This window comes from Coregonus clupeaformis, chromosome 9 (genome assembly GCF_020615455.1).
Source record: "Coregonus clupeaformis isolate EN_2021a chromosome 9, ASM2061545v1, whole genome shotgun sequence".
NCBI classification, from domain to species: domain Eukaryota; kingdom Metazoa; phylum Chordata; class Actinopteri; order Salmoniformes; family Salmonidae; genus Coregonus; species Coregonus clupeaformis.
Window position 1 is genome coordinate 12,259,484 of NC_059200.1, and position 26,811 is coordinate 12,286,294.

Genomic DNA, 26,811 nt, shown 5'->3' on the forward strand with positions numbered 1-26,811 from the left:
ACCTGTGTGTCTTTACCTGTCTGTACCCGTCTGTCTTTACCTGTCTGTACCTGTGTGTCTTTACCTGTCTGTACCCGTGTGTTTTTACCTGTCTAAACCCATCTGTCTTTACCTGTCCGTACCTGTCTGTTTTTACCTGTCTGTACCTGTCTGTCTTTACCTGTCTGTCTGTCTGTATGTCAGTCTGTACCCGTGTGTCTGTAACTGAATGTACCTGTCTCAATCAAATCAATCAAATGTATTTATAAAGCCCTTTTTACATCACCCCTGGGCCAACTACACTCAATCATAGGACCTACTGAAGAGATTAGTCTACAGTAAAGACTTAAAGGCCAAGACCGAGTCTGCGTCTCTCACATGGATAGGCAGACCATTCCATAAAAATTGAGCTCTATAGAAGAAAGCCTCCAGCTGTTTGCTTGGAAATTCTAGGGACAATAAGGAGGCCTGCGTCTTGTGACCGTAGCGTACGTGTAGGTATGTACGGCAGGACCAAATCGGAGAGATAGGTAGGAGCAAGTCCATGTAATGCTTTGTAGGTTAGCAGTAAAACCTTGAAATCAGCCCTGGCCTTAACAGGAAGCCAGTGTAGAGAGGCTAGCACTGGAGTAATATGATCACATGGTTCTAGTCCAGATTCTAGCAGCCGTGTTTAGCACTAACTGAAGTGTAGTTAGTGCTTTATCCGGGTAGCCGGAGAGTAGAGCATTGCCATAGTATAATCTTGAAGTGACAAAAGCATGGATTAGCTTTTCTGCATAATTTTGCAATGTTACGAAGATGTAAAAAGGCTGCTCTTGAAATATTTTTGATATGTTCGTCAATAGAGAGATCAAGGTCCAGAGTAACATCGAGGTCCCTCACGGTTTCATTTGAGACGACTGTACAACCATCGAGATTCATTGTCAGATCCGACAGCAGATGTCTTTGTTTCTTGGGACCTAGAACTAGGATCTCTGTTTTGTCCGAGTATAAAAGAAACACATTTTCCGCTTCCTGATGTCTGAAACACGCCTGGTGGGCAATTCTGGGGCTTCATTTCGTCAAAATGTACAGCTGTGTGTCGTCCGCATAGCAGCAAAAGTTGACATTGTGTTTCCGAATGACGTCACCAAGAGGTAGCATATATAGTGAAAACAATAGTGGTCCTAGAATGGAACCTTGATTAACACTGAAACTTACCATTGTAACTGCCTGTACCTGCCTGTACCTGTCTGTACCCGTCTGTACCCGTCTGTACCCGTCTGTCTCGCTGTATGTACAGTGGTACAAAAAGTATTTAGTCAGCCACCAATTGTGCAAGTTCTCCCACTTAAAAAGATGAGAGAGGCCTGTAATTTTCATCATAGGTACACGTCAACTATGACAGACAAATTGAGGGAAAAAAATCCAGAAAATCACATTGTAGGATTTTTTATGAATTTATTTGCAAATTATGGTGGAAAATAAGTATTTGGTCACCTACAAACAAGCAAGATTTCTTGCTCTCACAGACCTGTAACTTCTTCTTTAAGAGGCTCCTCTGTCCTCCACTCGTTACCTGTATTAATGGCACCTGTTTGAACTTGTTATCAGTATAAAAGACACCTGTCCACAACCTCAAACAGTCACACTCCAAACTCCACTATGGCCAAGACCAAAGAGCTGTCAAAGGACACCAGAAACAAAATTGTAGACCTGCACCAGGCTGGGAAGACTGAATCTGCAATAGGTAAGCAGCTTGGTTTGAAGAAATCAACTGTGGGAGCAATTATTAGGAAATGGAAGATATACAAGACCACTGATAATCTCCCTCGATCTGGGGCTCTACGCAAGATCTCACCCCGTGGGGTCAAAATGATCACAAGAACGGTGAGCAAAAATCCCAGAACCACACGGGGGGACCTAGTGAATGACCTGCAGAGAGCTGGGACCAAAGTAACAAAGCCTACCATCAGTAACACACTACGCCGCCAGGGACTCAAACCCTGCAGTGCAAGACGTGTCCCCCTGCTTAAGCCAGTACATGTCCAGGCCCGTCTGAAGTTTGCTAGAGTGCATTTGGATGATCCAGAAGAGGATTGGGAGAATGTCATATGGTCAGATGAAACCAAAACTTTTTGGTAAAAACTCAACTCGTCGTGTTTGGAGGACAAAGAATGCTGAGTTGCATCCAAAGAACACCGTACCTACTGTGAAGCATGGGGGTGGAAACATCATGCTTTGGGGCTGTTTTTCTGCAAAGGGACCAGGACGACTGATCCGTGTAAAGGAAAGAATGAATGGGGCCATGTATCGTGAGATTTTGAGTGAAAACCTCCTTCCATCAGCAAGGGCATTGAAGATGAAACATGGCTGGGTCTTTCAGCATGACAATGATCCCAAACACACCGCCCGGGCAACGAAGGAGTGGCTTCGTAAGAAGCATTTCAAGGTCCTGGAGTGGCCTAGCCAGTCTCCAGATCTCAACCCCATAGAAAATCTTTGGAGGGAGTTGAAAGTCTGTGTTTCCCAGCGACAGCCCCAAAACATCACTGCTCTAGAGGAGATCTGCATGGAAGAATGGGCCAAAATACCAGCAACAGTGTGTGAAAACCTTGTGAAGACTTACAGAAAATGTTTGACCTGTGTCATTGCCAACAAAGGGTATATAACAAAGTATTGAGAAACTTTTGTTATTGACCAAATACTTATTTTCCACCATAATTTGCAAATAAATTCATTAAAAATCCTACAATGTGATTTTCTGGATTTTCTTTTCTCATTTTGTCTGTCATATTTGACGTGTACCTATGATGAAAATTACAGGCCTCTCTCATCTTTTTAAGTGGGAGAACTTGCACAATTGGTGGCTGACTAAATACTTTTTTTCCCCACTGTACCTGTATGTACCTGCCTGTACCTGTCTGTGCCCGTCTGTACCTGTCTGTCTCGCTGTATGTACCTGTCTGTACCTGTCTGTACATGTCTGTCTGTACCTGTCTGTACCCGTCTGTCTGTACCTGTCTGTACCTGTCTGTACCTGTCTGTACCTGTCTGTACATGTCTGTCCTTTTCAATCTTCACATTGTTAGTTGTTGATTCCTAACTCCCCTCTCTCTGTCTGTGTGTACCAGTGTTGGTTGCATGGTTCCTCACCCCCCCTCTCTGTGTGTCTACAGTGCAGCCAGATCCCCCAGAGGCAGTAACAGCAGTGGGGGTTCCTCACCCTCCCTATCCTCACCCCCCTCCCTCTCTGTGTGTCTACAGTGCAGCCAGATCCCCCAGAGGCAGTAACAGCAGTGGGGGTGGTGGGATACCCCATGGTTCTCCGGGTGTACTGGAGGTACCCTGCCTCCTGGCTCCACGACGCTGTGCCCTTCCCCCTCGTCTTCCAGCTCCGATACCGTCCTGTAGGATCCAGCGTCTGGTCAACCGTCAGTTCCTCTATTATCATACTGGAGATTATATTATATTAGTCGGTTCCTATACTATCCTACCCGCTAATTATATTATATTAGTCAGTTCCTATACTATCCCCCTATATCTCTCCCCTCCCTCCCCCTATATCTCTCCCCTCTCCCTATATATCTCCCCTCCCTCCCCCTAAATCTCTCCCCTCCCTCCCCCTATATCTCTCCCCCCTCCCCCTATATCTCTCCCTCCCTCCCCCTATATCTCTCCCCCCTCCCCTATATCTCTCCCCTCCCTCCCCCCTATATCTCTCCCCTCCCTCCCCCTATATTTCTCCCCTCTCTCCCCTCCCTCCCCTATATCTCTCCCCTCCCTCCCCCTATATCTCTCCCCTCCCTCCCCTATATCCCTCCCCTCCCTCCCCTATATTTCTCCCCTCCCTCCCCCTATATCTCTCCCCTCCCCCTATTCCTTTCCTTAATATCTTTATCTCCCCCCTCCCCCTTTCCCTCCCTCTATATCGATCTCTCTCTCTTTTCTCTCCTCTCCTTCTCTTCCCCCTCCAGGTGGAGTCTAAGGCCAGCCCCCTGTTGATAACCGACGCCCTAGCAGGCCACGCCCACCAGCTGCAGGTGAGAGCCCAGGACGAGATCAACCCAGACAGCCAGTGGAGCGACTGGAGCCCCCTGCTGCAGGGCTGTCCATGGAGCGGTGAGAACACTACTGTGTCCCAAATGGCCCCCTATTGCCTATTCAGTGCACTACTTTTGACCAGGGCCTTCACAGCTAACCAGGAACATTCCCAGAACATTAGCTAAGACCCCCATTAAGTGCTAGTTAGGGTTTTATCTAACGTTACAATGGAAACATCCCAAAAAACATTCAAATAATGTTTTTGATAGCAAATGTTGATTATTTTTGTTTTTTTAATGTTTTAAATGAAATATCCTTGGAATGTTCTCCTAATATTCACCAAAATGTTCCCAGCAAACCAAAATTGGTTCTATTCCAGAACATTTGTTAGGTTGTGGCAAATGTTCTCATAACACAAAAACTGTCCGGTCATGCTGATGATTATACAATGTTTGTATAAAACATTCACCTGATGTTGCAACAACGTTCCCAGAAACACATTTAGTCTGTTATTTAAAGGTTCCCAGATTGTTTCATTAGGTTGTGGGAACAGTCTGGTGGGAACATTGTGGGGACATCACAAAAGATGGGAACTGTCCAGTTGTGCGGATGATTATAAAATGTTTATTTTAGGGTGCAAAAAACATTTACCTGATGTTACAAGAACGTTCTTAGAACAATTTTTTTAATGATTTTTAAAAGTTCCTAAAACATTTATTTTGGATGTGGGAACATGACAAGAGGTTCCCACAACACTACTGTGCTGTCCAGATGTGCTGACATGTGTCAGAAAGCATTCCTTTGATGTTGTAAGAATGTTGACAGAACACCTGGTCTAAGTTCTTTAACACTAGAGCCGTCTGGCCTTTCAGTCTATAAGTACCCGCTAGAGAACGTTGAGGACGTTGCAGGGCTTATCCTTTAGCAAACGCATCAGGTGCATATCAACCCGCAAGGTGTGCAAACATAAGCACCAACGCTTGATAAATAGTGCATAAACAATTATAAAGGATTAATTGCATGAATAAATATTAGTGGAAATATATCCATTTAAAAATAAACAACAATAGTTATTTGTTTAGATAGAGGATATGATTTGTATAATTCTACAAAGGCCTAGTGAAAAACGTAGGCCTAAAGCCCATTGGACACTTCCAGCCGATGACGCATCAACATTCTAACGGTCTAACAAATACTGTATTATATCGGAAGAACAATCATTTGGTTGTGTTTATGAAGGTCTTACGTAGCATTAGAATACTAAAAAAATATTATTTCAAAGAACATAATAACATGTTCATTAGTTTATGTTACTCAAGGCTATAAGTAAAAACTAAAATCACTAGCTCAAGAAGAAGTCCATCATACACTGAACAAAAATACAAACACAACATGCATGTGACGAGGTGTGAATGACGGAGTCAGGCGCAGGAGGTAAAACACAGAAATCCAGAGTTTATTCAGTGTCCAATAATGCAGCGCATATAGCGACAGAAGGAAACTAGCACAAGGGGAAATCAACCTTGGCTGCATACAAGGAAAGAGTAGCTCAACCCAGCTACTCACTCTCACAATGAACAATCACTCACAGAGGACAAGGGGGCAGAGGGAACACTTATACACAGACTAATGAGGGAATGACTACCAGGTGTGTGTGATTGACAAGACAAGACAAATGGAGTGATGATAAATGGAGTGGTAGTGGCTAGTAAGCTGGTGACGACGAACGCCGAAACCTGCCCGAGCAAGGAGGAGGGGCAGCCTCGGCTGAACAATTTTAAAGATTTTACTGAGTTACAGTTCATATAAGGAAATCAGTCAATTGAAATAAATTGATTAGGCCCTAATCTATGGATTTCACGTCTGGGAATACAAGAGGTAGGGGTGTGGATAAAAAACACCCGCAATAATATCTGCTAAACGTGTATGCGACCAATCAAATGTGGTTTGATCTGGTGTGACCACCATTTTCCTCATGGAACGCGACACATCTCCTTCACATAGAGTTGATGAGGCCTGTGAAATGTTGTCCCACTCCTCTTCAATGGCTGTGCGAAGTTGCTGGTTATTGGCGGGAACTGGAACACGCTGTCGTACACGTCGATCCAGAGCATCACAAACATGCTCAATGGGTGACATGTCTGGTGAGTAGGCAGGCCATGGAAGAACTGGGACATTTTCAGCTTCCAGGAATTGTGTACAGATCCTTGCGATATGGGGCCGTGCATAATCATGCTCAAACATGAGGTGATGGCGGTGGATGAATGGCACGAACAATGGGCCTCAGGATCTCGTGACGGGTATCATAAGGTGGCTTATGATAGAGAAATTAACATTACATTCTCTGGCAACAGTTCTGGTGGATATTCCTGCAGTCAGCATGCCAATTGCACAGTCCCTCAAAATTGAGACATCTGTGGCATTGTGTTGTGTGACAAAACTGCACATTTTAGAGTGACCTTTTATTGTCCCCAGCACGAGGTGCACCTGTGTAATGATCATGCTGTTTAATCAGCTTCTTGATATGCCACACCTGTCAGGTGGATGGATTATCTTGGTAAAGGAGAAATGCTCACTAACAGGGATGTAAATAAATTTGTACACAACATTTGAGAGAAATAAGCTTTTTGTGCGTACGGGACGTTTCTGGGATCTTTTATTTCAGCTCATGAAACATGGGACCAACACTTTACATGTTGTGTTTATATTTTTGTTCAGTGTTATTTTGTTTTGGCAGGTCTAAAGAAACATTGTGGAATTTAAAGGCTATTCTACCAAATACTAATTGAGTGTATGTAAACTTCTGACCCACTGGGAATGTGATGAAAGAAATAAAAGCTGAAATAAATCATTCTCTCTACTATTATTCTGACATTTCACATTCTTAAAATAAAGTGGTGATCCTAACTGATCTAAGACCGGGAATTTTTACTAGGATTAAATGTCAGGAATTGTGAAAAACTGAGTTTAAATGTATGTGGCTAAGGTTAATGTAAACTTCCGACTTCAACTGTATGTGTTCATACAATGTTGTTCTGCACTAAGATGACTGTTGACTGATGTTACAGAATCATACCCTGATTTATCCTGACTTTCTGGCAATTGTGTAATTCATAAAAAACGTATCTATTGAAATGCAAGGAAGACCAGTTACAGAAATTATTACTATACCAAAACATAAAAAATATAACAATATTTCACTCAAGTCAACCTTACCATGATGATTGTAATACAGTCGTCAGTAGTGTTCACATTAACCTACTGGATCTCCTTAGCACAAACAAGAATATGAAACAGACAGACTGACTGCAGGTGTAAAGACCATCCACACCCTGCTAGTAACAGTCTGACTGCAGGTGTAAAGTCCATCCACACCCACACCCTGCTAGTAACAGACTGACTGCAGGTGTAAAGTCCATCCACACCCTCTTAGTAACATTTTTACATTACATTTCCATTTTAGTCATTTAGCAGACGCTCTTATCCAGAGCCACTTACAGTTAGTGAGTCATTTAGCAGACGCTCTTATCCAGAGCCACTTACAGTTAGTGAGTCATTTAGCAGACGCTCTTATCCAGAGCCACTTACAGTTAGTGAGTCATTTAGCAGACGCTCTTATCCAGAGCCACTTACAGTTAGTGAGTCATTTAGCAGACGCTCTTATCCAGAGCCACTTACAGTTAGTGAGTCATTTAGCAGACGCTCTTATCCAGAGCCACTTACAGTTAGTGAGTCATTTAGCAGACGCTCTTATCCAGAGCCACTTACAGTTAGTGAGTCATTTAGCAGACGCTCTTATCCAGAGCCACTTACAGTTAGTGAGTCATTTAGCAGACGCTCTTATCCAGAGCCACTTACAGTTAGTGAGTCATTTAGCAGACGCTCTTATCCAGAGCCACTTACAGTTAGTGAGTCATTTAGCAGACGCTCTTATCCAGAGCCACTTACAGTTAGTGAGTCATTTAGCAGACGCTCTTATCCAGAGCCACTTACAGTTAGTGAGTCATTTAGCAGACGCTCTTATCCAGAGCCACTTACAGTTAGTGAGTGCATACATTATTTTTTTAAATTTTGCATACTGGCCCCCGTGGGAATCGAACCCACAACCCTGGCGTTGGAAACGCCATGCTCTACCAACTGAGCTACATCCCTGCCGGCCATTCCCTCCCCTACCCTGGACGACGCTGGGCCAATTGTGCGCCGCCCCATGGGTCGTAACAGTAACAGACTGACTGCAGGTGGAAAGACAGCTAAGGTCAGCTAACAGGATACCCTCTTCGCTCCCGGAGCTAGCTAGCTAGCTATCAATGTTCAAACGTTGCCTAACCTAGCTAGATATCTAGCTAATGTAGCTAGCGAACATTAGCTAGCTAGGTGGCTAGTTAGTACCTATGTTCAACGTTGATAGACACAAACAGAACGATGTATAGAATGATTGCAGAAAAAGGCACACAAGGAAACATTTAACCAAGGTAACGTTAGCTAGCAAGCTAACGTTAGCTAGCTAAAGTTAACTACGTCACTCCCCAGCAACAGTTTCAGCAAACAAAGCAACAACTTTTACTTCAAATAATTATTACCTTAAAAACCTCTTAAGGATTGGACCCTTTTTGTAAAAAATTTACCTAAAATGACATACCCAAATCTAACTGCCTGTAGCTCTGGCCTTGAAGCAAAGATATGCATATTTTTTATATCCTTTGAAAGGAAACACTTTGAAGTTTGTTGACATGTGAAATTAATGTAGGAGACTATAACACATTAGATCTAGTAAAAGATAATACAAACATCATCTTTGAAATGCAAGAGAAAGGCCAGACAGTGATGTAGGATTCTAGATGTAATTTAGATGTTGTCCACCAGATGGCAGCAGTGTGTGTGCGCAAAGTTTCAGACTGATCCAGTGAAGAATTTCATCACTACACAATATTTTGTTTCAAGTCTGCCAGGAGTTTTTACCAAATGTGCCGAATTGGTTTTCAAATACATAACTATAGAGAACATACAAAAATGCTATGGTAATACAAAATGTAAGTTTGCACACTCCCAGGAATGTCATAAATGATGGATCATTAGCTTCCCTATAGAAAAGACACTAACCTTCACACATCTAGATGGCCGGGCGGGGTGGGTATGGAGTCAGAGGTCAAACTGTAGAACCCAGTTCCTACATTTGAATATAAAAATTGATGACAAATCAGAGCAAGATTACTGAAAGTAAGTACATTATTTACCTTCAGAGGTGAATGTACCAAACCAGTTGCCGTGATAAAAGTGTTTTGTTGTTGTGCACTATCCTCAAACAATAGCATGGTATTTTTTAGCTGTAATAGCTACTGTAAATTGGACACTGCAGTTAGATTAACAATAATTTAAGCTTTCTGCCCGTATAAGACATGTCTATGCTCCGGAAAGTCGGCTGTTGTTTACAACACCATTCTAGTCACATATCGCATATTGAGCAACAACCGTCCCGTATAAGGGTCACCGATCCCGTAGAGGTTAAACAGAGACTGTCCCTAAAAAGCAACAAATCCCTTTGAAGACAGCCTGTGGCATCGATATGAGTCAGAAACATTTATTCTAGTGTGAAAATTGACTACAAAAGTGTAAACAGGATAATGTTGGTCATCAAGTCAGTCTCATCTAAAACGGAGTTTGGAACCTCAGTGTGTCACAACAAGTAAATTAAGGTTGGGTTTGGATTACAAATATGTCAACAAATCACGTCCCCTTTCGTCAAGCTCCACGTGCAAATCGCCCCTCTGCCCACTTCGCTTCCCTTCATTGAATGGGGCTTGTTGTTTCGTCGCCCCCAAACGCGTTCAAAGGATCACGGGCCGTATACGGATTGACCATGCCTCCGCAGCCAAAGTTCTATGGTTTGCATACCCTGCCGAAGGACCGTAGTATTCGGTCGGAATAGTTGTTGTTCCCAAGTATTCACCAGTATTGCTAGCTTGGTGTGCAACGACCGGTAGTGGTGAGTATAACCAGAGATACTGGAATATAATGACCTCTCTGGTATAACTTAGCTTATGACGTTATATAACGTTATTGCTCCTTATGTAGGTACCCTGTACCTATCTTTTGATAAAACGAGGCAGGCTAGATAACATTTTATATAGACTGAAAGCCCCCCTCAATACCACAGCTATCCCCTGGTGGCGCATAGAGTTAAAGATCTGGCTGCATACGAAGTGTAAAACATTTGACCAACTGCCTCGATTCGGACTTATGTAGCAACATTTGGAAAATGTGTTTTTTACATTGAATAAAATTAGAGACTCAGAGCTAGAAAATTCATAAATCATACACTGCAGTTGAGGAACAGTGGGAAATTAATTCTGCTTTGAAAGTTGATAAACTTGTAACCCCACAATTTGAGAAAATGGCCCATGAATGTTTTGGTACACCTACTGGAGAGCTCTTCTTTGTCTACACCCATTCAGCACCGTTCACACCCTCTTAAGCCTTAGCCCCACCCATCTCTTTAAGGATTCACATGTGAGACCATGTGGTAAACACAAGCTATATCAAATAAAATCTAAGTTTATTTGTCACATGCACAGAATACAGAAGGTGTAAACGGTACAGTGACAATACTTGCATACTTGCATAGTAGCAATATCAAACACAGAAAGTGTCCAAATATTAGGTGACGCTTACCCAACACACTTGTCTGCTTGTCTGCTTTGATGACTTCTGATTGGCCAACAACAATCTCCACGCTCGACTCTGGTGAAAAGCAAAGAGTAGCAGAATAAATTATACAATCTCTCTCTCTCTATATATATATATACTGCACAGATCTGTATCGGTCCTTCTGGACAAGCCAGTTAAAATGACACATACCCAAGACCCGTGACAATCATATCAGATCTGACCCGGACCCGTGACATTATTTAGAATTCCGCTCGGGTCCTGGATCGGGTCTCGGGTACTCGGCTACAGGTGTATCCGTGATGACCTCTAGTTCCAATCTTGTTTCTTGTACTTTAAGGAACTAGAACTGTGCATGCTTAGAAATGTTGTAGTAATATTAGATAAAACTTAAATATAAAGTTTATTAATGTTCTCTTGAAATGTTCTGAGGACCTCCAAGACAAGGTCAAATGTATATTGTGTGAACATCAATCCAATATTATGTTAAACCTTAAACAAATATGCTTTGAACGTCATAAAAACTGACTTATTTGGAAAATGAGGAACATTGTGCAACATTGTTCGAATGTTCTGTGCCACCTCTTAAGTACAATATGTGAATATCACAATAATATTCTTGCAACATCCCAGACAACTCCCATAACTTAATTAAGTGTAAAATCAAATCAAATGTTATTTGTCACATGTGCCGAATACAACAGGTGTAGATTTTACCATGAAAGTCTGACTTACGAGCCCTTTCCCAACAATGCAGAGTTAAAAACTAGCCTTTTTACACTGGAATGTGAGATGTAATCCACACCTCGATTAGGCTGATAGAAATCCTCATTATTGAGTTTAATGATTTTCAATTTGAGCGTAGTTATTTCTATATAGCCTACACTTTCTCGTCTAATACGAGTGGTGTGGGTGTGGCTTCGTGACAATGATCAAGAGCAGCTCCAATGCAGTTCCACCTCCGACATCGCCAATACATCAGCTATACGGGTGTCGGCTGGCGCCACTTAACACTTGATCTGATTGAATCTAGGCCTTAAACATTGTATGAATGTTATCACAACTAAGCATATTTTGTGTTTTGGGAACCTATCTCTTGTAATGTACCCACACATTTACATTTACGTAATTTAGCCGACGCTCTTAAGTCGCTCTCTTATCCAGAGCGACTTACAAATTGGTGCATTCACCTTATAGCCAGTGGGATAACCACTTTACAATATGTTTATTTTTTGTTGTTGGGGGGGTGGGGTAAGGGGGGGTAGAAGGATTACTTTATCCTTTCCCAGGTATTCCTTAAAGAGGTGGGGTTTCAAGTGTCTCCGGAAGGTGGTGAGTGACTCTGTCCTGGCATCGTGAGGGAGCTTGTTCCACCATTGGGGTGCCAGAGCAGCGCACAGTTTTGACTGGGCAGAGCGGGAACTGTGCTTCCGCAGAGGCAGTGGTCTAAGGCACTGCATCGCAGTGCTAGCTGTGCCACTAGAGATCCTGGTTCGATCCTGGTTCGAATCCAGGCTCTGTCGTAGCCGGCCGCGACCGGGAGACCAATGGGGCGGCGCACAATTGGCCCAGCGTCGTCCAGGGTAGGGGAGGGAATGGCCGGCAGGGATGTAGCTCAGTTGGTAGAGCATGGCGTTTTCAACGCCAGGGTTGTGGGATCGATTCCCACAGGGGGCCAGTATGAAAAATAAAATAAAAAATAATGTATGCACTCACTAACTGTAAGTCGCTCTGGATAAGAGCGTCTGCTAAATGACTAAAATGTAAAAATGTTCTGGGAACCTTTAAAGAACTATTCTCTCAACATTCTTGCAACATCAAAGGAATATTTTATGCATCCTGAAACAAACATTATCTGAACGCAGCACAACTAGACCGTTTTAGTGTTTTGGGAACCTATCTCATATCCCCATAATGTTCCCGCAACCTAAATAAATGTTTTAGGAATATTTAAAGAACATAAAACATGTGTTCTGGGAACGTTCTTGTAACATCAGGTGAATGTTTTTTGCACCCTAAAATAAACATGGTATAATCATCCACACAACTGGACAGTTCATCTTTTGTGAAGTCCGCACAATGTTCCCACCAGACTGTTCCCACAACCTAATGAAACATTCTGAGAACCTTTAAAGAACAGACTAAATGTGTTTCTGGGAACGTTGTTGCAACATCAGGTGAATGTTTTATGCAAACATTGTATAATCATCAGCACGACTGGACAGTTTTTGTGTTATGAGAACATTTGCCGCAACCTAACAAATGTTCTGGGAACAACCACAGAAGCAGTGTTGGTTTGCTGGGGCTGCATGCTGCATGGACATTGTGAACTGTCTACAACTGGACCTTTATTAGCACAGTGTTTGAATAGACTTTACTTTCTCACTACAGTTACTTGGTCGGAGGTGTGGTTAACAGGTCTTGTGTGTCTTTGTGAATCCCTACAGGTGGCGCTGCCGAGCCTACTGAAGAAACGTTTCCTGTCGACTACAATGACTCAGACACAGACCCCTCTACAGCTGACACCAAGTCAGAGAGTAAGTTAGCCTTGTCTTAGCCAGAACGTCCCATAGAGCAGGAGTCTGTCTCCTGTTTCTGTAGCAGTTAGCCTTGTCTTAGCCAGAACGTTCCATAGAGCAGGAGTCTGTCTCCTGTTTCTGTAGCAGTTAGCCTTGTCTTAGCCAGAACGTCCCATAGAGCAGGAGTCTGTCTCCTGTTTCTGTAGCAGTTAGCCTTGTCTTAGCCAGAACGTTCCATAGGGCAGGAGTCTGTCTCCTGTTTCTGTAGCAGTTAGCCTTGTCTTAGCCAGAACGTTCCATAGGGCAGGAGTCTGTCTCCTGTTTCTGTAGCAGTTAGCCTTGTCTTAGCCAGAACGTCCCATAGAGCAGGAGTCTGTCTCCTGTTTCTGTAGCAGTTAGCCTTGTCTTAGCCAGATCGTCCCATAGAGCAGGAGTCTGTCTCCTGTTTCTGTAGCAGTTAGCCTTGTCTTAGCCAGAACGTTCCATAGAGCAGGAGTCTGTCTCCTGTTTCTGTAGCAGTTAGCCTTGTCTTAGCCAGAACGTTCCATAGGGCAGGAGTCTGTCTCCTGTTTCTGTAGCAGTTAGCCTTGTCTTAGCCAGAACGTTCCATAGAGCAGGAGTCTGTCTCCTGTTTCTGTAGCAGTTAGCCTTGTCTTAGCCAGAACGTTCCATAGAGCAGGAGTCTGTCTCCTGTTTCTGTAGCAGTTAGCCTTGTCTTAGCCAGAACGTTCCATAGGGCAGGAGTCTGTCTCCTGTTTCTGTAGCAGTTAGCCTTGTCTTAGCCAGAACGTTCCATAGAGCAGGAGTCTGTCTCCTGTTTCTGTAGCAGTTAGCCTTGTCTTAGCCAGAACGTTCCATAGAGCAGGAGTCTGTCTCCTGTTTCTGTAGCAGTTAGCCTTGTCTTAGCCAGAACGTTCCATAGAGCAGGAGTCTATCTCCTGTTTCTGTAGCAGTTAGCCTTGTCTTAGCCAGAACGTCCCATAGAGCAGGAGTCTGTCTCCTGTTTCTGTAGCAGTTAGCCTTGTCTTAGCCAGAACGTCCCATAGAGCAGGAGTCTGTCTCCTGTTTCTGTAGCAGTTAGCCTTGTCTTAGCCAGAACGTTCCATAGAGCAGGAGTCTGTCTCCTGTTTCTGTAGCAGTTAGCCTTGTCTTAGCCAGAACGTTCCATAGGGCAGGAGTCTGTCTCCTGTTTCTGTAGCAGTTAGCCTTGTCTTAGCCAGAACGTTCCATAGAGCAGGAGTCTGTCTCCTGTTTCTGTAGCAGTTAGCCTTGTCTTAGCCAGAACGTTCCATAGGGCAGGAGTCTGTCTCCTGTTTCTGTAGCAGTTAGCCTTGTCTTAGCCAGAACGTTCCATAGTGCAGGAGTCTGTCTCCTGTTTCTGTAGCAGTTAGCCTTGTCTTAGCCAGAACGTTCCATAGAGCAGGAGTCTATCTCCTGTTTCTGTAGCAGTTAGCCTTGTCTTAGCCAGAACGTTCCATAGAGCAGGAGTCTGTCTCCTGTTTCTGTAGCAGTTAGCCTTGTCTTAGCCAGAACGTTCCATAGGGCAGGAGTCTGTCTCCTGTTTCTGTAGCAGTTAGCCTTGTCTTAGCCAGAACGTCCCATAGAGCAGGAGTCTGTCTCCTGTTTCTGTAGCAGTTAGCCTTGTCTTAGCCAGAACGTTCCATAGGGCAGGAGTCTGTCTCCTGTTTCTGTAGCAGTTAGCCTTGTCTTAGCCAGAACGTTCCATAGGGCAGGAGTCTATCTCCTGTTTCTGTAGCAGTTAGCCTTGTCTTAGCCAGAACGTTCCATAGAGCAGGAGTCTATCTCCTGTTTCTGTAGCAGTTAGCCTTGTCTTAGCCAGAACGTCCCATAGTGCAGGAGTCTGTCTCCTGTTTCTGTAGCAGTTAGCCTTGTCTTAGCCAGAACGTTCCATAGGGCAGGAGTCTGTCTCCTGTTTCTGTAGCAGTTAGCCTTGTCTTAGCCAGAACGTTCCATAGAGCAGGAGTCTGTCTCCTGTTTCTGTAGCAGTTAGCCTTGTCTTAGCCAGAACGTTCCATAGAGCAGGAGTCTGTCTCCTGTTTCTGTAGCAGTTAGCCTTGTCTTAGCCAGAACGTCCCATAGGGCAGGAGTCTGTCTCCTGTTTCTGTAGCAGTTAGCCTTGTCTTAGCCAGAACGTTCCATAGGGCAGGAGTCTGTCTCCTGTTTCTGTAGCAGTTAGCCTTGTCTTAGCCAGAACGTTCCATAGAGCAGGAGTCTGTCTCCTGTTTCTGTAGCAGTTAGCCTTGTCTTAGCCAGAACGTTCCATAGAGCAGGAGTCTGTCTCCTGTTTCTGTAGCAGTTAGCCTTGTCTTAGCCAGAACGTTCCATAGTGCAGGAGTCTGTCTCCTGTTTCTGTAGCAGTTAGCCTTGTCTTAGCCAGAACGTTCCATAGGGCAGGAGTCTATCTCCTGTTTCTGTAGCAGTTAGCCTTGTCTTAGCCAGAACGTCCCATAGAGCAGGAGTCTGTCTCCTGTTTCTGTAGCAGTTAGCCTTGTCTTAGCCAGAACGTTCCATAGAGCAGGAGTCTGTCTCCTGTTTCTGTAGCAGTTAGCCTTGTCTTAGCCAGAACGTTCCATAGGGCAGGAGTCTGTCTCCTGTTTCTGTAGCAGTTAGCCTTGTCTTAGCCAGAACGTTCCATAGAGCAGGAGTCTGTCTCCTGTTTCTGTAGCAGTTAGCCTTGTCTTAGCCAGAACGTTCCATAGGGCAGGAGTCTGTCTCCTGTTTCTGTAGCAGTTAGCCTTGTCTTAGCCAGAACGTTCCATAGAGCAGGAGTCTGTCTCCTGTTTCTGTAGCAGTTAGCCTTGTCTTAGCCAGAACGTTCCATAGAGCAGGAGTCTGTCTCCTGTTTCTGTAGCAGTTAGCCTTGTCTTAGCCAGAACGTTCCATAGAGCAGGAGTCTATCTCCTGTTTCTGTAGCAGTTAGCCTTGTCTTAGCCAGAACGTCCCATAGAGCAGGAGTCTGTCTCCTGTTTCTGTAGCAGTTAGCCTTGTCTTAGCCAGAACGTTCCATAGGGCAGGAGTCTATCTCCTGTTTCTGTTGCATGAGGCAGCTTGAAGTACAATGTTGCTCTTTGAAAAGTGAAATCTCTTTCTGACTGCTGGATTATCTTTCTGTTTTCCATGACAGAGAGTGCTGAGTTGGCAGAGTAGGGAAGAATGAGAGAGAGAGAGAGAGAGGATGACTGGAGCTTTAATTAAATGTTTAGTATCAATCTCTTTGAGCTCTCTGCTGTCCTGCCAGATTTTTTTATCTGCTGTTGCCAGATGTCCTCTATCTTGTGGAAATAGTTTATTTTATTTTATTGCATCACACGAACATTGTACAGAACAATATACAACTATGGAAATACAGGGTTCAACTTACAAAGGGAAGTGACTCTCCTAATCACTCTGACGTCATCAGACTGTGCAGCTGAACGCTGTATGCTGGAAACACTCAGTTTGTTATTTTTGACTTAAACATAACCCATATTCGTTAAATATAAATACCGAACTTGTTTTTGCGTGGATTCTGCAACGCAGTTAGCTTTTAACAGCTGGGACCGCTATTTCTTGTCCCGGAATCCCGCTTAACAGACAGGTTGAAGCCTGCTTGACAGAGACGCTAAGCTGCTAGCCATCAAGCTAACGAAGTAGTGGGCAGATTTCCTAGTCCTTCTCGCCAGCCGTGATTTTGGGCAGCTCCATGGTAAGAAATGTGACCATTCCTGGTGCAAAAACAATTTCCTATCCAGGAGCTTGAGTAAATGACATTACTAAGCTGCTCCCAAATGTACTACATCAGGACATGGAAATCGATTCTATCGTAGTCCATGTGGGTTTTAATGACATTATGAAGGGCAGCTATGAACAGTTGAAACTGGATTTTAAAGAGCTTTACTGGCTCAAATAGCCGACCAATCAGCCTGTTACCAACCCTTAGTAAACCTTTGGAAAAAATTGTGTTTGACCAGATACAATTCTATTTTATAGTAAACAAATTGACAACAGACTTTCAGCATGCTTGTAGGGAAGGACATTCAACAAGCACAGCACTTACACAAATGACTGATGATTGGCTGTGAGATTGTGGGGGCTGTTTTGTTAGACTTTAGTGCGGCTTTTGACATTATCGATTATATTCTGCTGTTGGGAAAACCTATGTGTTATGGCTTTACACCCCCTGCTATATTGTGGATAAAGAGTTACCTGTCTAACAGAACACAGAGGGTGTTCTTTAATGGAAGCCTCTCCAACATAATCCAGGTAGAATCAGGAATTCCCCAGAGCAGCTGTCTAGGCCCCTTGCTTTTTTCAATCTTTACTAACGACATGCCACTGGCTTTGAGTAAAGCCACTGTGTCTATGTATGCGGATGATTCAACACTATACACTATAAACACTAAAAAAAATGTCAAAGACTCCAGCCACCCTAGTCATAGACTTTTCTCTCTGCTACCGCACGGCAAGCGTATGTGGGAACTCCTTCAAGACGGTTGGAAAAGTATTCCTCATGAAGCTGGTTGAGAGAATGCCAAGAGTGTTCAAAGCTGTCATCAAGGCAAAGGGTGGTTACTTTGAAGAATCTCAAATATAAAATACATTTTGATTAGTTTAGGACTTTTTTGGTTACTACATGATTCCATATGTGTTATTTCATAGTTTTGATGTCTTCACTATTATTCTACAATGTAGAAAATAGTAAAAATAAAGAAAAACCCTGGAATGAGTAGGTGTGTCCAAACTTTTGACTGGTACTGTACATCAGTCTCTCTATACATCAGTCTTCACACCCAAGGTGCTTAAGAAAATAATATACAAATAATAATCATAATAAAAACAAAAACACAGAACATTTTACACCGCAGACAAAAATCTAAGCTATACAAGTGTTGTCTGATCCAGTGGACAGGACAACAGAATTAACATACATTCCATAACTGTTCTCTCTCTTCTGTTCTCTCTCTAGACCCCGAGGATGATGGTGGTAGTCTGTTGATTCTACTGGCCCTGTTCACTGGCATCATCCTGGCCCTGGCGTCCTCTCTGTTGGTCCTCATGTGGTGAGATAATATACCATTTATCTGGCCCTGGCCTCCTCTCTATCGGTCCTCATATAATAATGATAATGATGATAATGATAATACCTATTTTCCTAGTATGTCGAAATCAGACACACTCCAATACACAGTTTCTATAGCAAGTGAATTGAAACATTTATTCACATGTAAATATTAATCTTTTTTTGCTTTTTCAATGTAGGGTGAGGCAATGGAGGCGGGACAATGTGACAAAACAGGAACTGACCTCAATGGTGAAGATGAAGTCCATGCCAATCTAAAGTGAGTGAGCCCTGACCTCTAACCTATAACCCTTATCACTAACTAGTCAAATGGAGAAGTTTAGGTCCACTACTACTCTACATTGCCTCCAGGATTCTGCGATTGCATATTTTTTTTGCTAAATCAACAATTCCCAGCATATTATGCTATCGGCTTGCAAATTTGACAAATCACCGCACTATTATCACATACAACTGACCAATCACCGCAGTATAAAAAGAGGGCTCGCAATTTCAACCAACCACCGGATATTAGAGCTAAGGCAGGTGGGGTGGGTGTGTGGGTGGGGGATATTAGGGCTCAGGCTGGTGGGGTGGGTGGGGGATATTAGGGCTAAGGCTGGTGGGGTGGGTGGGGTGGGGGATATTAGGGCTAAGGCTGGTGGGGTGGGTGGGGTGGGGGATATTAGGGCTAAGGCTGGTGGGGTGGGTGGGGGATATTAGGGCTAAGGCTGGTGGAGTGGGTGGGGGGATATTAGGGCTAAGGCTGGTGGGGTGGGTGGGTGGGGTGGGGGGATATTATGGTTAAGGCTGGTGGGGTGGGGTGGGGGATATTAGGGCTAAGGCTGGTGGGGTGGGTGTGGTGGGGGATATTAGGGCTAAGGCTGGTGGGGTGGGTGGGGTGGGGGATATTAGGGCTAAGGCTGGTGGGGGTGGGTGGGTGGGGGGATATTAGGGCTAAGGCTGGTGGGGTGGGTGGGGGGATATTAGGGCTAAGGCTGGTGGGGTGGGTGGGTGGGGGATATTAGGGCTAAGGCTGGTGGGGTGGGTGGGGGATATTAGGGCTAAGGCTGGTGGGGTGGGTGGGTGGGGGATATTAGGGCTAAGGCTGGTGGGGTGGGTGGGTGGGGGATATTAGGGCTAAGGCTGGTGGGGTGGGTGGGGTGGGGGATATTAGGGCTAAGGCTGGTGGGGTGGGTGGGTGGGTGATATTAGGGCTAAGGCTGGTGGAGTATTAGGGCTAAGGCTGGTGGGGTGGGTGGGTGGGTGATATTAGGGCTAAGGCTGGTGGGGTGGGTGGGTGGGTGATATTAGGGCTAAGGCTGGTGGAGTGGGGTGGGTGGGGGATATTAGGGCTAAGGCTGGTGTGGTGGGTGGGTGGGGTGGGGGATATTATGGTTAAGGCTGGTGGGGTGGGTGGGTGGGGGATATTATGGTTAAGGCTGGTGGGGTGGGTGGGTGGGGGATATTATGGTTAAGGCTGGTGGGGTATTAGGGCTCAAATATAAAATATATTTTGGTTTGTTTAACACTTTTTTGGTTACTTCATGATTCCATATGTGTTATTTCATAGTTTTGATGTCTTCACAATTATTCTACAATGTTGGCCAGTAGTGTATATCCTCCTGATTTCAGTTCACAAGCAAAAACTCAAACAGGAAGTACCAGTGACATGTTCAATACGGAAGTGGTTCGTTGAAGCGGATGTTAAGCTATAGGTCTGTTTAGCTAGCAAAGACATTCATATTTTCCAGGATTCATCCAATGGCATTGAGGAGTATAAGTGCATTGATGACATCGTTCCCACAGCGACCATACGTACCCAACCATAAACCATGGATTACAGGCAACATCCGCACTGAGCTAAAGGCTAGAGCTACCTCTTTCAAGGAGCGGTACACTAATCCGGGCGCTTATAATAAATCCTGCTACGCCCTACAACAAACCATCAAAACAGGCAAAGCGTCAATACAGGGCTAAGATTGAATCCTACTACATCAGCTCTGATGCTCCTCGGATGTAGCAGGGCTTGCAAGCTATCACGGATTACAAAGGGAAACCCAGCCGCGAGCTGCCCAGTAACGTGAGCCTACCAGACGAGCTAAATTCTATGCCTTCTATGCGTGCTTCGAGGCAAGAAACACTGAACCATGCATGAGATCACCAGCTGTTCTGGACAACTGTGTGATCACGCTCTCCGAAGCTGATGTGAGTAAGACCTTTAAACAGATTAACATTCACAAGGCCGCAGGGACAGACGAATACTCAGAGGATGCGCTGACCAGCTGGAAAGTGTCTTCACTGACATTTTCAACCTCTCCCTGACCCAGTCTGTAAAACCTACGTTTCAAGCAGACCACCATAGTCCCTGTGCCCAAGAACGCTAAGGTAACCTGTCTAAATGACTACCGCCCCATAGTGCTCACATCTGTAGCCATGAAGTGCTTTGAAAGGCTGGTCATTGCTCACATCAACACCATCATCCCAGACACCCTGGACCCACTCCAATTCGCATACCGCCCCAACAGATCCACAGATGACACAATGTCTATTGCACTCCACACTGCCCTTTCCCACCTGGACAAAAGGAACACCTATGTGAGAATGATGTTCATTGACTACAGCTCAGCGTCCAACACCATAGTGCACTCCAAGCTCATCACTAAACTAAGGACCATGGGACTGAACACCTCCCTCTGCAACTGGATCCTGGAGTGCACTATGGTCTGTAGCATTGAAGGTCCCCAAAAACACAGTGGCCTCCATCATTCTTAAATGGAAGAAGTTTGGAACCACCAAGACCCTTCCTAGAGCTGGCCGCCCGGCCAAACTGAGCAATCGGGGGAGAAGGGCCTTGGTCAGGGAGGTGACCAAGAACCCAATGGTCACTCTGACAGAGCTCCAGAGTTCCTCTGTGGAGATGGGAGAACCTTTCAGAAGGACATCCATCTCTGCAGCACTCCACCAATCAGGCCTTTATGGTAGAGTGGCCAGATGGACTTGAACCCGATCGAACATCTCTGGAGAGACCTGAAATAGCTGTGCAGCGACGCTCCCCATACAACCTGACAGAGCTTGAGAGAATCTGCAGAGAAGAATGTGAGAAACTCCCCAAATACAGGTGTGCCAAGCTTGTAGCGTCATACCCAAGAAGACTCGAGGCTGTAATCGCTGCCAAAGCTGCTTCAACAAAGCACTGAGTAAAGGGTCTGAATACTTATGTTAATTTAATATTTCCGTTTTTTATTTTTTATAAATTTGCTACAATTTCTAAAAACCTGTTTTTACTTTGTCATTATGGGGTATTGTGTGTAGATTGATGACGGAAAAAACACTATAATATCTGAATGTCTGTCTTTCTTTCTGTCCATCTTCTCTATATTCATCACCCAGCTCTGTCATTATGCAGGGCCTGTCTGTCAGAGAAAGGCATTATTAGATGTGATTTATGTGTTGTCCCTCTCTTCCCCTCTCTCCCCTTCTCTCTTCTCTCCCCTTCTCTCCTCTCCTGTCTTCTCTCCTCTCTTCCCTTTTCTCCTCTCTTCCCTTCTCTCCTTTCTTCCCCTCTCTCCTCTCTCCCCCTTTTCTCCTCTCTCCTCTCCTCTCCTCTCCTCTCTCCTCTCCCTCTCCTCTCCTCTCCTCTCCTCTCCTCTCCTCTCCTCTCCTCTCCTCTCCCCCTCCTCTCCTCTCCTCTCCTCTCCTCTCCTCTCCTCTCCCTCTCCTCTCCTCTCCTCTCCTCTCCTCCCCTCTCCTCTCCTCCCTTCTCTCCTCTCCTCTCCTCTCCTCCCCTTCTCTCCTCTCCTCTCCTCTCCCTCTCCTCTCCTCTCCTCTCTCCTCTCCTCTCCTCTCCTCTCCTCTCCTCTCCTCTCCTCTCCTCTCCTCTCCTCTCCTCTCCTCTCCTCTCCTCTCCTCCTATCTTACCTCCTCTCCTCAGCCTAGGTTGGCCCCTCCTCTCAGCCCTTATAGGGCCCCTTGTCTCCACCAGGCCACACCCCCAACAGGTGGGTGCAGCGTCCACAAAACACTACCCACAATCCACCATGCTACCCACAAGCCATCTGGAGCGTTTGCCTGGCCTGATCGCTGCCTGCCAAACGGACAGACATGGTGGAACGAATGACTGACTCCACCCACTGGAGTTTAACATCATCTGATTGGCTATAAGGCTCAACACTACGTACTGTACAGTACAGTGTGGATCACCACCCAACAACATATCGGTCCTCCTGACCCTGACTGGCTGAACAGGGTATAGGTTCTGGTACCTTTCACAGTATTCCTTTCTGGGGACCTGATGATCTAATGGTCCTTTATTCATTTCAAATGCTTCTTCAAATGTAAGAAGCATTATTATATAGACCGATTGGCATTATAAAATGTTCTAGACTGGTTATATACTGGTTATGAAGAGGGTATGGACAGATTGGCATTCTGCAGAATAGGTACTGCAATTCAGAGGAGAAGGAACGCCCTGCAAACGAGGCTGCTGCTATTGGTCATTCGATGAGGAGGAGGGAACAGAGTTCGGCCATATCCATGCTGGCTAATCACTAGCAGTGTCAGGATGATGTCATAACTTCCTGTATATAGATGCAGTGTCAGGATGATGTCATAACTTCCTGTATATAGATGCGTTAAAGGAGGCACATTCAACAAATCTGATCTAACAAAGTGGATATTCGTCAAATCCGTCATTATTTATGTATTGTAACAGGCCCACAATGTGGCTACTTACAGACCACCAGACTACACCAGACTAGACTAAACTACACCAGACTAGACTAGACTAGACCAGACCAGTGGTCCTCTGTAGCTCAGCTGGTAGAGCACGGCGCTTGTAACGCCAGGGTAGTGGGTTCGATCCCCGGGACCACCCATACACAAAAATGTATGCACGCATGACTGTAAGTCGCTTTGGATAAAAGCGTCTGCTAAATGACATATTATTATTATTATTATTATTACTAGACCAGACTACACCAGACCAGACCAGACTAGACCAGACTACACCAGACTAGACCAGACCAGACCAGACCAGACTAGACCAGACCAGACTACACCAGACCAGACCAGACCAGACCAGACTAGACTAGACCAGACCAGACTACACCAGACCAGACCAGACCAGACCAGACTAGACCAGACCAGACCAGACTAGACTAGACCAGACTACACCAGACTAGACCAGACCAGACTAGACCAGACTACACCAGACAACACTAGACCAGACCAGACCAGACCAGACCAGACTACACCAGACCAGACTAGACCAGACCAGACTACACCAGACCAGACTAGACCAGACCAGACTAGACCAGACCAGACCAGACCAGACTAGACCAGACTACACCAGACCAGACTAGACCAGACCAGACTAGACCAGACCAGACCAGACCAGACCAGACCAGACTACACCAGACCAGACTAGACCAGACCAGACTACACCAGACCAGACCAGACCAGACCAGACTAGACCAGACCAGACAACACCAGACCAGACTAGACCAGACCAGACCAGACTAGACCAGACCAGACAACACCAGACCAGACTACACCAGACCAGACCAGACCAGACCAGACCAGACTAGACCAGACCAGACCAGACCAGACTAGACCAGACTAGACCAGACAACACTAGACCAGACCAGACTAGACCAGACCAGACCAGACCAGACTAGACCAGACTAGACCAGACAACACCAGACCAGACTAGACCAGACCAGACTACACCAGACCAGACCAGACTAGACCAGACAACACCAGACCAGACCAGACCAGACTAGACCAGACCAGACCAGACCAGACTAGACCAGACTAGACCAGACAACACCAGACCAGACCAGACCAGACTACACCAGACCAGACCAGACCAGACCAGACCAGACTACACCAGACCAGACTACACCAGACCAGACTACACCAGACCAGACTAGACCAGACTAGACCAGACATTTTTACATTTACATTTTAGTCATTTAGCAGACGCTCTTATCCAGAGTGACTTACAGGAGCAATTAGGGTTAAGTGCCTTGCTCAAGGGCACATCGACAGATTTTTCAACTAGTCGGCTCAGGGATTAGAACCAGCGACCTTTCGGTTACTTGCACTACGCTCTTAACCACTAAGCTACCTGCCGCAACACCAGACTAGACCAGACTAGACCAGACCAGACCAGACTACACCAGACCAGACCAGACTACACCAGACTAGACCAGACTAGACCAGACTACACCAGACTAGACTAGACTAGACCAGACTAGACCAGACTAGACCAGACTACACCAGACTAGACTAGACTAGACCAGACTACACCAGACCAGACCAGACTACACCAGACTAGACCAGACTAGACCAGACTACACCAGACTAGACTAGACTAGACCAGACTACACCAGACCAGACCAGACTACACCAGACTAGACCAGACCAGACCAGACTACACCAGACCAGACCAGACTAGACTAGACTACACCAGACTAGACTAGACTAGACTACACCAGACTAGACTAGACCAGACCAGACTAGACCAGACTAGACCAGACTAGACCAGACTACACCAGACTAGACCAGACCAGACCAGACTAGACCAGACTAGACCAGACTAGACCAGACTACACCAGACTACACCAGACTAGACCAGACCAGACCAGACTAGACCAGACCAGACCAGACCAGACCAGACCAGACCAGACCAGACCAGACCAGACTAGACTAGACTAGACTAGACCAGACCAGACCAGACCAGACCAGACTAGACTAGACTAGACCAGACTAGACCAGACTACACCAGACTAGACAAGACTACACCAGACCAGACTACACCAGACTAGACCAGACCAGACCAGACCAGACCAGACTAGACCAGACTAGACCAGACTAGACCAGACTAGACCAGACCAGACTAGACCAGACTAGACCAGACCAGACTAGACCAGACTAGACCAGACTGGGACCAGACCAGACTACACCAGACTGAGACCAGACTAGACCAGACTAGACCAGACTGGACCAGACCAGACTAGACCAGACTAGACCAGACTAGACCAGACCAGACTACACCAGACTAGACCAGACTAGACCAGACTAGACCAGACTAGACCAGACCAGACTAGACCAGACTAGACCAGACTAGACCAGACTAGACCAGACCAGACTACACCAGACTAGACCAGACTAGACTAGACCAGACTAGACCAGACTAGACCAGACCAGACTAGACTAGACTAGACTAGACTAGACCAGACTAGACCAGACTACACCAGACTAGACCAGACTACACCAGACCAGACTAGACCAGACTAGACCAGACTAGACCAGACTAGACCAGACCAGACTACACCAGACTAGACCAGACCAGACTAGACCAGACTAGACCAGACTAGACCAGACCAGACTAGACCAGACTAGACCAGACTAGACCAGACCAGACTACACCAGACTAGACCAGACTAGACTAGACCAGACTAGACCAGACTAGACCAGACTAGACCAGACCAGACTAGACTAGACTAGACTAGACTAGACCAGACTAGACCAGACTACACCAGACTAGACCAGACTACACCAGACTAGACCAGACTACACCAGACCAGACTAGACTAGACCAGACTAGACCAGACCAGACTACACCAGACTAGACCAGACCAGACTAGACTAGACCAGACCAGACCAGACTACACCAGACCAGACCAGACCAGACCAGACCAGACCAGACCACACCACACCAGACCAGACTACACCAGACAACACTAGACCAGACTACACCAGACCAGACTAGACCAGACTAGACCAGACAACACTACACCAGACCAGACTAGACTAGACCAGACCAGACCAGACTACACCAGACCAGACTGGACCAGACTGGACCAGACTGAGACCAGACTAGACCAGACTAGACTAGACCAGACTAGACCAGACTGGACCAGACCAGACTAGACTAGACCAGACTAGACCAGACTAGACCAGACCAGACCAGACTGAGACCAGACTGAGACCAGACTGGGACCAGACCAGACTGACCAGACCAGACCAGACCAGACCAGACTAGACCAGACTGGACCAGACCAGACCAGACTGACCAGACCAGACTACACCAGACTACACCAGACTAGACCAGACTGGACCAGACTAGACCAGACCAGACTAGAGCCAGACCAGACTAGACCAGACTAGACCAGACTGGACCAGACCAGACTAGACCAGACTGGACCAGACCAGACCAGACTAGACCAGACCAGACCAGACTAGACCAGACCAGACCAGACCAGACTAGACTAGAGCCAGACTGGACCAGACCAGACTACACCAGACTAGACCAGACCAGACTAGACCAGACCAGACCAGACTAGACCAGACCAGACTAGACCAGACTAGACCAGACCAGACTACACCAGACTAGAGCCAGACCAGACTAGACCAGACCAGACCAGACTGAGACCAGACCAGACTACACCAGACTAGACCAGACCAGACTGGGACCAGACCAGACCAGACCAGACTAGACCAGACCAGACTAAGACCAGACCAGACTAAGACCAGACCAGACCAGACTAGACCAGACCA

General features: G+C 45.8%; 1 protein-coding gene and 1 non-coding gene across 2 annotated transcripts in view; one reads left to right on the top strand and one right to left on the bottom strand.

Annotated features, from left to right (window-relative positions):
- LOC121573343 (interleukin-11 receptor subunit alpha-like) overlaps positions 1 to 22,958 on the top strand; it is a 114,998-nt gene extending 92,040 nt beyond the window's left edge. The window contains exons 7-12 of the mRNA XM_041885240.2: positions 3,229 to 3,395; positions 3,939 to 4,083; positions 13,116 to 13,205; positions 18,154 to 18,247; positions 18,447 to 18,526; positions 22,181 to 22,958. Of these exons, the coding sequence (XP_041741174.1) occupies positions 3,229 to 3,395; positions 3,939 to 4,083; positions 13,116 to 13,205; positions 18,154 to 18,247; positions 18,447 to 18,525 (575 nt within the window). The 3' untranslated portion in view covers position 18,526; positions 22,181 to 22,958. The remainder of the gene's footprint in view (positions 1 to 3,228; positions 3,396 to 3,938; positions 4,084 to 13,115; positions 13,206 to 18,153; positions 18,248 to 18,446; positions 18,527 to 22,180) is intronic.
- On the bottom strand, positions 8,085 to 8,164 carry trnag-ucc. The gene has a single exon. It is a non-coding gene; the product is annotated as a tRNA-Gly (tRNA).
- Positions 22,959 to 26,811: the final 3,853 nt, after the last annotated feature.